Here is an 11,403-nt window from a genome sequence, read left to right as displayed (position 1 = left end):
CTTTTTGTGTGTGTCCATCCTATTTCTGCCCCTTTGGTCATCACAACTTAAAGCATGTATATAAAGCATAAAGTATGTACAGTTGCAGTGACCCTTTGAGGACCTTACAAAGGCATGAATAAAATCAACCATCCAGACAGATTTTCACAATAAAAATAAGGCACATAGAATACATAGATCTATATTTACAGAGGGTATGGCTCCACACACACGTGCACAAATGGACAGTTTTAATAAACATCACAGTATTAAAAAGATGCCAAACCTAAGAGTCTAGTTTTTTCTTTGATAACATCCTTTTTTTTTTTTTTTCATTTTTTTGTCTTTCCTCACCCCTCTGATCACTCCCCCTTGCTCCTAGTTTCATCTTACATTCTGGCAGCCAAGTCGGCCAATTTTGGTAATTTGATATGATACAGTAGAATCACATCAGCGTCACTGACCACCCTGTAGCTTCTCTTATCATTCTTAATCAGAATAATTTTGTTGACTGACTTAATTCTGATGAGTTCACAGGCTGCCGTTTAAGCATATTTCATAAAAAAAGCATATTTCTTGAAAAGCCTTTTGGGACTTTTGTACAAAGGAATTTAATCACGTTATTGCATACTCTGTACTGAGGAAAAATATCCAATCAAATTAGAGTACAGTCTGACAAACCGGCCTGCTCCTTGTAAATTTAACATAAATGAAAACACATATCAATAATTTTTGCAGATTGTTGAATTAATTGTACAAAAAACTATGTGCTCCTACAGCAAAACAAACAATTCACATGATGACACACGATTTAACAAAGTTTTCAGGGACATCTCTGAGGCTGAGACAGAATCAGAACGCTTCTAAACAGTTTGTGTGGGTGTTGGGCTTGTACAGTGTTAGGGGGCTATCTCAATGAATATCAGAAGAATTAAAAAACACACTCTCTGACTAAGGCTTTTAGAGCTCTGCACTGCTTGGATGAGCTCTACAATTCAAAGCTTCTCAAACCGTTGAGGCTCTGAGAGTTTTCGAAACACAGGGACTGTCGAATGTTGGAGATTTCTGGAACGTGCAAAAGTCTCAGGGCACTGACTCAGGCTTCATTGAGTTTATAATCATGTTCTGTAATTCTCAGTCAGCCGGTACTTGCTACAACCTTTCTCTTGGAATGAGGCTGTCACACAACTTTAGAATACTTGGATACGTTTCAAAACATCAAATTTTGCTCTCACAAAGTTCGGGAACATTAGGAAGATATCCAACAGACTGAACAGTTGAATGCTGAAATCCAGAAATGTTAGACGTACTTCCAGAACACAAAAGGTTCAATAATGTTCAGCGGCATGTACAGAATAATGACTCATGTTCCAGTGCTGCGCTTCATGTATGAACCTTTAACAGAAGCCTTTCAGTGAAGCTGTGAACAGGATGTTAAGAAGTTTCTAGAACAATGTGAGCAGGTCTAGAACATATTCTAATGGGGGGCAGCAGAAGTGCTGAGGGCAATCTAAAACCTGGTGCAGTGGGTGCAGGTGTCAGGCATGATGATGTTCTTGCAGAAGTTGTCAGAGTGTGTGGAACAGTAACCTTTCACCTTGTCAATCATCTGGCTGACAGGAAGGATGGAGGACGAGGAGGAAGAGGAGTTGGGCTCCACTTCTGAGGAGGAACAGGATGAGGAGATGCACTTTGGATTGGTTTGTTTGGAGTAGTATTTAGCTACAGGGATGAAAAACACAGAGGGAAACCAGGGTGTTATGACCTAATTATGGATTCGTTCCAGTTATTAGAAGGAAATCTGATTACATTGATACTGTCATTCACGCTGAAAATGTCAATCAAATTAAACATGTTAGCACTTGTTATTTAGCCTTCATGTATTAGTATTACTTCTAGTTAAAAGCTTTACAAACAGGATACATTAATAAGGTATGTATTATGATCGGGTGGATCATTTGACTCATGTGATTGCTCATCACTTGTTTCTAAACATATGGTAAAACCAACCATTCGGACTGCACTGGTATCATGGTGAACCCTGTAAAATATAAAAACTATATAGACTAAAGGCAGAGGACGAAGAATGCTCTGAACACAAGGTAGAAAGAAAAGGAAGAGAAGACAAAGACCAAGAATGATAATCTGTTAATTAAATTCAAATAGATGTGGACAGACTACTTTCTGGGGAATGAAATTATAAAGAGTACAATCAGTCTCACTGCGATCACCATAATCAGCACAGAGATAGTGTTGTTATTTGGCATTGCCTAAACCCAGAACCTGACGTACACCTCACCAAGTACTTTTTAGCCTAAATCATAGCAAAGAGCAAATGAAAACAAACTGAAACCACAGACAAGCAGAGTGCAAAAACTGAACCCTCCAGCATGCTGCACTCTCCTGGTTGGCAGTATTTTGACTTTTAAAAACCACTGCTCTCTTCTTATGCAGACTTTGTTATTCAAGGGCCTAGTGAACTTTATAGTAACCAAAAGAATGAGATTATGAAAGAAGTGGCCACACCTTGGCCAAGGGTTGAGGAAATTAAGATGGAGCTAGAAAATGGAGCTGGTGCGTAGTCATGCTGACAGGAGCCAACAGTGCCGTAGAATGCTATAAAATTTGTTGAATAGGTTGAAAAATCAGGAAACGCCCAAGTGCAACAGCAAATCACTGCTGACATGAGAGTTTAAAACATTGTGCTAAAATACATAAATACCAAAAGTTATTCAAGACCTTCAAGACTTTACTGTGTCCGCTGTTTCAGCCCGCACCACATCATCCAGGGCAACACGGTGAGCACATGCAGAGAGTCCACTTAGATCTCTCTGGGCTGCACAAAGACCTGGTGCTAACTTTGATTTTGTAGTTACGTTTACATTGTACCACTTTTCATTTCATCTTCTGCCTTCAGCCTTTTGCAGTACCAAGTACTCAGCCCACAGACATTTAATACTGTACTTCTTGCAGCACTCATACGATGCAATATCAAAATGCGATCTGCAAAAACTTGGAAAGCTTGAAGAAATGTAGAAACTTGGCAGTTGTTAAAACCTTAAAATATACAAGCAGAATTCCTTAGTCCAAGAAAAAATTAAGGATTTACATAAGTACAGCATATTTTAAATCAACTTACCAAGAAAATAAAACACAGCAGTGGGAGTGAGGTCAAAATGTCCAGGAGAAACACAACATATTTTTCTACAGTCATGTGCAATAATATCTGACCCTACCTGTGAAAACAATCCATGTACCACACTCATGATTGCCCTGAGCCAAAAGTATCTACATTCAGCATGATATTTGTGAAAACAATATCTCTTATTTGTCTTTAGACTGTTTTGGAACTCATAAAATGACATAAAATATGTTAAGTCAAACATGTTCTTGCTCAGACGTGACAGTTACATGAAAGTTGTTCATGGTCTAATTTAAACACTGCTCAGAACAGCTGAAGGTTGTCCTACACAGAGTGACAAGGAGGACTGCAAGAGTGAGGCATAATAGGTCTACGGTACAAAGATGGTGATATGAACACTGGCCAGACTTAAGCCAGGACCAACTCTGTTTATTCAACAGGAACTGAAAGAAATGCCAGAGTACAGCTCCCTCGTAGAACACATAGGTAGTGCCAACCACTACATAACCTGAGATCTTTGCTGCTTTATTTAACCATGAGTGAAATTCTCAAGATTAACAATCTTTTCTGTGCTTCTCTCAGCAGAGTTTATCACAAGTCTGGATGGGAAAACACAGTCAATAAGTTCTGATCATCTCACGGTGCTATGATGAACTCGACTTAGAGCAGATTATTTACCTGTCTTGCCAAATGTCGTCTGGTTTTTGTCTGGTTTTCTGTTTTGTTTTTCTCCATCTTTCTTTTCTTATTTGCTCAAAAACCTGCTTTTTCAAGGATTTTATGAGCCAGCAGAAAATATAACCGGGATACTCTGGGTCGTATCACATGGGGTCGAAATTTCATGTTGCACTCGATGCTGAGATCGTAACTCAAAATGTGTAGAAAGGGAACGGTGACAGTATGCGGTATATAATTTTGACCTAACCGCTGTTATCATGGTTTTAGCTGAAGATGTGTTTAAATCATAGGTGATGGGACTCATATAAAAAGATGTGCTGTACATTACACACGTCGTCTTCACCTTTTTCACTCACTGCTTTATGTGTTTACACAACATATGTTGTTTAATTATTAGTTATTATTCATCTTATTCATCTTCCACAGGGTGTCTCTGTCTTCCTCACCTGCCACCAATCGTGGCGGATAACTTGGCTCTGCTAGAGGTTTTATTCCTGTTAAAAGGGAGTTCTTCCTTACCACTATTCCCAAGTGGTTGCTTATACAAGGTCATCAAAACTGCATAATTTGGATATGTGCTTGGATATAATTTGTGGCCTCTCTGTGCTCCGGTTTTCTCCCTTATCTTTCTCTTCAGGCTCCAGATCAGTCGCAGCAGATGGTTGCCCAATTCTGGTTCTGCCAGAGGCCTTTTCCAGTTTAATGGGGGTTATTCCTCCCCACCACTATGTCCTTGCTCACAGGAGATCGTCTGATTGTTATGGTTCTTTTGCTAACATTGTAGGGTCTTTACTTCCATAATATAAAGCACTTTGAAACTAGAGCAATATAAATAAAACTGAATCAAAGGTTTCCCAAACATAACAAGCTGAGAAGAGTCGTTGGGGTTGACCCTCACTGGAGGGATTTCAAATCTTGTCTGACCTGAGACTGTCTCAAGATCCTCCAGGGGGAAAATTGGAGGAAACAATGCTGGGGACAACAACGACTGGAATGTACTTCTAAGTCTGCTACCAGATAATCTACTGACTCCGAACATGATGAACGATCAAAGAAAATGGGCACAAGAGGAAAAATGAAATATGAAAGTGTTAATATGCTTTGTCCGTGACCCTGAATTTAAGAACCAACCCTCTTATAACCTAACATACAGCTACCAGCAACAATGCAAGCTCCAGAAAGTTCACAAGTCCCAAATGTTGATGGGATTTTGTGAACTGCATGTTTGTTTTAGGTTAGAATTAGGGCTAACCGGGGAGCAAGTTAAACATCAAAATTAGACCGAGAAGAATAGAAGTCCAAACACTAGTGTCAATGCTCTTAATGTGAGAATGTCTGGAAAATGTTCATTCAGTTACAAAAAGTGTCTTCATCAAACCTTCAGGGGTTTCCTTTTGTTCCTCATTCAGTCCAGGAAGACTTCTTAGAAGTTAACGATGCTCTGGGGCTCTTTACAGGTGTGGCAGTTTGAGACAATAATTTTGTCTACTTGTTAAAAATGTCATCCTGAATTCTGGATTTATGGTATAGATATACCAGCAGTCTTCACAGTTTCACATTTTATGGAACATTCTTGTGGACAATGGGCCAAAGCAATCGACTTAAATGTATGCTCTTTGAGCCAAATCAAACACATGCATATGTCTGTGCGCTGACCTCCTGGTCTGATATTGTAAAGCAGGGAATATTTGAGATTGCATCTAAATCACGCTGTTCAAACAAAGAAGCTCCTTCTCTATCGCTGCCTGATTAAACAAAGCATGGATTGATTGATTGTGTTGTCTTACTACACATTCAGCGATTATTCCCAACATCTCTTCCAACTGTTGTCCCTTTGCAACACAAAAAGCTTCAAGGTCAAGCAATGATTTCCTGCTGGCGTGGACTGCAGTCACGACTTCCTTTCACTGTGCATTATGACAGCGCTGATTATGCCGCTGGCCTCACGCGGTCATGTTGCAGCTGGTCCTATTCATTCATTTTGACTTTTAAAATGCCCCATGATGTCACACTGAGATGTTTTGTTTTCTTTCTGCATCTCCTCTGACACATGGACAACATTTTTACGGGGAATACTGTTTTATTTTTTTTTAATCCCTCAATTGTACACCAGAGTACACTTTGAGACAGAGACAGAAACTGTGAGGGGTGTTAGAGCTGAGCTGGTGTCATAGAAAAGGCGTTTGGGAATAGCAGGTCGGTCCCTGGTCATGATCTGCCTGCTCTGTGATGGAGAGATGCTCCGACCTCAAACATCTGGAAATGATACAAGGATAGATTGACACTGTGAAGACGCTGAGGAACTGTGAAGCAACCTCGTAGGAAACACAAAGAGAGAATTCCTCCTTCAGCGCAGATGACTTAATAACACGCTGTCCATTTCCACCGCAGGCCACGATCTGAATGAGAATGCTTACCACCCTCCTCTAAGGTACAAATAAAAATGCATTTTCTTCAGTACATGCTTTTATGTTAGAGTAAAGCAATTAGACAAACAAGTCTGTTTGCGCAGGCCTAAAGCATTCCACACAATAAAGCTGCGCTGATGAATGTTATGTGAAACACAGATGATCTGATAGTATCACATGTTAAAGTTTACACTTATGCAGTCGAACCCACACAGATTTTATCGTCCGATCTTTCCCGCAGCACGAGGTCGCAGCAGGCTGTTAAGTTTAAATGTCGCTCCAGGTCACGTGTAAAGGCAAAAGTCCTGTGTGTGGCTGTTGTAGCACAGTTCACCCCCTGCTTCTGCTGCCTCCAAGTGGCAACGCAAACAAATAAAAAAGCTAATGCAGCTCATCATGTAGCACTGTGGACGCAGCTTTTTGTCTTTAAAGACTTTTAAATAATCCACAGGGAGAATGTATGTATGCAAGCTTTGACTCAAACCAGGAGAGTTGAACAGTTTTAATTAATTTTCTTTGACTAATATTCTTGAGCACGTGTGATGGTTGGCCTGGGACTCCGACTAAAGACAGAAGGTGTCTGACCTCTTGCTGTGAGGACTATACTATGAGACTCCAGATTAACTTTACTGAGAAGATCAGTCACTGAATCTCTTTCTTCTTTGAATTCTGTTCATCATCTGCCTGATTTCCTTAACTGTGTTTTTACCTCATCCATCAACCCTGGTGTCCAAATGACACACTTGCAAATAAAAATGGCTCCTAACAAGCCAGAATATTTCAGGGTTTCACTTTTTGGACAAAGCTTGAAGAAATTAACCAGACAACAACCAGATCACTTGGCAATGATTCTCCTTCTACTTAGACTCTGTCCTGAGCTCTATTGGTGCTTAGAAGTAAAAGACAGAGCGAGATACTGGAATGACATGCACAGCCAACACTGTGCAGCAAATCAGGCCTCATCTAGAGAGATGACAACAAGCAGCAACAAAGCTCTGATCTGAAGGCAAATGGCAAATGACTTCATGTGTATTCGAGTGTCAGTAGGACTCAGACATCCCATACTGTCTTTGCTGATTAGACCTCACGATGTGGCTCAGGCAACACACGAGACAGTACAAAGTAAAAATGAGCAAGCTGGGCATGACCATGTGGACAGTTTTGTGGTGTCCGGCCAGGATTTGTGTGTTTTCTTGCACTATTAGTTTGGCCAAACGCTGACACAAAACCAGTCAATATCACCGCCCTGTCTGACAATCTGAAACTGGCACAATCAGCAACTTCTTTAAATCAAAGAGTAAAAATTATTTTTGGATAAGCTTTTGACTAAAATATTTATTTTATTGTGGTGTCCAACACATTTTATGTTTTCATCTGCACTCCATTATCTTTTTGTTGGCCTCCATTTTCCTTCCTCACTTTAGAACTTTTTTTTCTTTACTGCAAATACTGTTAAAGAAGTGATTGTTGACTAAGAACCGACTCAAACTGTATCCCCTTACTCTGTCAGCATGTCTGTGCTTGATAACAAAGGTGTAATCCAGTTTCACCTGAAAAGGTACCCCTGGAGAGAACCTCGGGAAGGGCGACGGGTCAAAGAAGCTGATACACACATAAACATTTTAAAAATAGACAATCAGTGAAAAGTCCTCGAACTATGCGAGATCTGCAGTTCTTCAGTGGCTTGGACCTGGCTGAGACATTCTGACAATTTCTGTACACAACACTGCCAATAAAATGAAAAAGACGGTGGTTGGAAAGTATTTTCTGTTTTGCTTGGAGGCGAACCAAGTGTTGCATCCAAAGCTGTCCATGATTCGCCTGACGTGCTCATCTGAGTTTTAATCTCTGCACCACGTCTCACCGTATCCCAACTTTGTGGACTCACATGGTGCAGGCAGGACACAGTGGAGGTTTCCTATCAGTCAAATCTGACTGGAAACAGTAACAGATGCTTCACAAGCACCTCGGTTAATGGAGGATGTATGTATCATTCAGTAGTTCCATATGTTAGGTCTGGCTGAGCTACACAGCGATATCAGTGAGGCTATGAGGAAGGACGTGGGGTTTCAATTTGGCCTTCGCAAGATACCAGGCTGCCTACCTGGAAAAAGGAAAAGCAGCCTTCAAAGTAAATACTGGGCTTTAGTGCAGCAGGCAAAAGATGACGTGTCTGAGCTCTAATCTTAGTTCCAACTTGACAATAGATTTCAGATACAGGGTGACATAAGGTTACACATCAACCCACATTAAATCTGACAAAAGAGCTAAAACAAAAACCCTTAATCAACATTCCAGTAAAATTAGTCTCAAACACCAATCTGAGAGGAACCCAAAATCAACCGAGAGCTGTTCAGATGTCTGCAGATAAATACTTTTATAAAGGTTTTTAAAAATGGGAACAGAAAAGCAAAAAAGGTCATTTGGACCCTCAAAAGACAAGGATATCTGACACAGAGTGGTTTTTCTTTCCTTCTTAAAACTAAACTTTGTGCATATAAAAGAGTCAAAGCCAGCATTATAAAGATGTCTGAGACTTAAACATATTACAGTGTTTTGTCCCCATTTGGATGCAAACGTCTGGACGAGCACAGCGATGGCACAGCTGTGGAACACACTGAACATGTTCCCATTTGCATCCTTTACACTTTATGCAGCTTATCAGTAACATGCCACTCACTGCAGCAGTCATCAATGAGGACCAAAGTCACTTCAATGATTCTCTAAATCCCACTGCCAGCACTCTCACTGCATGACAAAAGACATCTTCCTTCAGCATAGATGCTCATTACTTTTGGCTAAAGTAAGCATGCACTAGCTAGCATAACTCCTGGAGTTATGCTAGCTAGTGCATGCTTACCATCCCAACAAAAGCTTGTGTTTTCTCTAAAAACACAAGCTTTTGTTGGGATGGTATTGGTTCCTCACAGGCTTTGAGGGTTTGTTTGTAGATTTGGGACTGACATCTTGCTGTTGGTTGGTTTTAATTTCATCAAGTGAGTCATAAGAAGAGAATTGTAGTGAATATATACAGTCAAGCCCATAATTATTCATACCCCTGGCAAATTTTAACTTAAAGGTACTTTTATGCAAACAGCAAGTGTTTTTTGACAGGAAATGACACAGGAGTCTCCCAAAAGATAATAAGACGATGTACAAGAGGCATCATTGTGTGAAAAAAAAAAAAAATTCTCAGCTTTTATTTACATTTCAGCAAAAAGTGCCATGTCCAGAATTATTCATACCCTTCACAAACTGTCATAGTCTCTGGGAAAATCAAAAGTTCTATACCATTCCGAATAGTCGAAGCTGGTCTAAAGCATCCTAATTACCCTAATTAATTGGGAACAGCTGTTTTAATCAACTCAACAGGTAAAAAACAGCAGCTCTCTGCAGTTGGTTTGTGGACAGTCATGGCTAAGACAGAGGAGCTCAGTGAGGACCTGCAGCTACACATTGTAGCTGCTCACAAGTCAGGAAAGGGCTACAAGACCATATCTAAATGTTTTCAAGTTCCAGTGGCTACAGTGCGAAGTATTATTAAAAAACACAACATGTTTTGCACTGTGGAAAATCTCAAAGGACGTGGTCAGAAGCCAAAAGTGACACCTGTGTTGGCCAGGAGGATAGTGAGAGAGGTGAAAAAGAATCCAAGGATCATCACCAAGGCCATCCTGGTAAATCTGGGCTCTGCTGGTGGCAATGTCTCAAGGCAGACAGTCCAACGGATACTGCACACTGCTGGGTTCCACGGATGCAGACCAAGGAGGACGCCACTTCTCCAGAAAAGGCACACAAAAGCTCGCTTGGCCTTTGGAAATGCTCATCTGGACAAAGAAGAAGACTTCTAGTCTTCTGTGTTATGGTCAGATGAAACAAAAATGGAATTGTTTTGTCACAATGATGTTTCCTTCATTTGGCGTAAAAAAACGAGAAGCCTTTAACCCAAAGAACACCATCCCCAATTTCAAACATGGTGGTGGGAACCTAATGCTTTGGGGATGTTTTTCAGCCAGTGGACCAGGGAACCTAATCAAAGTAAATGGCACCATGAAAAAAAGAGCAATACATGAAGATTCTCAACAGAGCCAGAGTCCTGACTTGAATCCAGCTGAGAATCTGTGGAGGGAGCTAAAGATCAGGGTGATGGCAAGAAGACCCTCCAGCCTGAAGGATTTGGAGCTCACTGCTAAAGACGAGTGGGCAAAAATGCCTGTGTAGACGTGCAAAAAAGCTGGTCTGCAATTAGCGTTTGATTGCTAGCCAATAAAGGCTTATGTATTGATTACTGAGAAGGGTATGAATAATTCTGGACATGAAACCTTTTGCTCAAATTTTTTTTCCACAATGATTCCTCTTGTACATCGTCTTATTATCTTTTGGGAAACACCTTTGTCATTTCTGGTCAAAAAAACCCTTGCTGGTTGAATAAAAATAACTTTAGGTCAAAATATGCCAGGGGTATGAATAATTATGGGCTAGCATAATAATTATGGTCATAGTAATGAAACTCCCGTTAGCTGGTGCTCAGCCGAGCTGTTCAAGGACATGGTTCACTGTGTTTTTCCAGTACTGTAAAGGAGAGACAGTGAAATATATATCCACACACCCACAGGTTTGATGGCTTTAAACTTTGAAACACTGCCACTCCAAATGATTTCATCCTCTGTCGTGACAAATGTCTAATAACCGTTTTTTCTCTTACTGGAAGATAATAAAATACTGACTGCAGCACAGCATGATGGAGTGTGATGGGGCCACTACATCTCATTACACTGTCAGCTGTGATTATATAGTCAAGCATCAAGATAAGATGGGTGTGGGAGTCATGAACCGATTATCTTGGTGGAACACCATGCTCATTTTGGGTCTGCTTTAGTCCCACATGTTCAGTTTTGCTTATTATTCTATTTTGAAATAATTGATTTATTTGTCCTGGGCTTGGTTTGAATCCAGAACAGGGTCCAAATTTTTCACCAGTGTAGACTACTGTGCACGATGACAGTATTTTCCAATATTTTCCATTCCAAGCGGTTTAAGGGATGATCTAATCGTGCAGGGACGCAATGAGACATATCGATGAAGGTCATAAATAAAAGGATTGGCAGCGTGCTGGATGGAAGGTTGGACTTGGCGTTTGACTCATAGGTATGTAGCTTGCAAAGCATTTATGCAATAATGTGGTGAAGTGTGTAA

General features: G+C 40.5%; 1 protein-coding gene across 1 annotated transcript in view; it reads right to left on the bottom strand.

Moving 5' to 3' along the window:
- Positions 1-665: 665 nt before the first annotated feature.
- adgrg6 (adhesion G protein-coupled receptor G6) overlaps positions 666-11,403 on the bottom strand; it is a 96,319-nt gene continuing 85,581 nt past the window's right edge. The window contains exon 29 of the mRNA XM_085373299.1: positions 666-1,701. Coding sequence (XP_085229425.1) covers positions 1,490-1,701 — 212 coding nt within the window. The 3' untranslated portion in view covers positions 666-1,489. The remainder of the gene's footprint in view (positions 1,702-11,403) is intronic.

This window comes from Diplotaxodon limnothrissa, linkage group LG15, assembly GCF_057381915.1.
Source record: "Diplotaxodon limnothrissa isolate DT_005_m linkage group LG15, D_limnothrissa_male_GT1.1, whole genome shotgun sequence".
NCBI lineage: Eukaryota > Metazoa > Chordata > Actinopteri > Cichliformes > Cichlidae > Diplotaxodon > Diplotaxodon limnothrissa.
The sequence above is the reverse complement of the archived record's forward strand: the minus strand, read 5'-3'. Positions and strand labels throughout refer to the sequence as shown.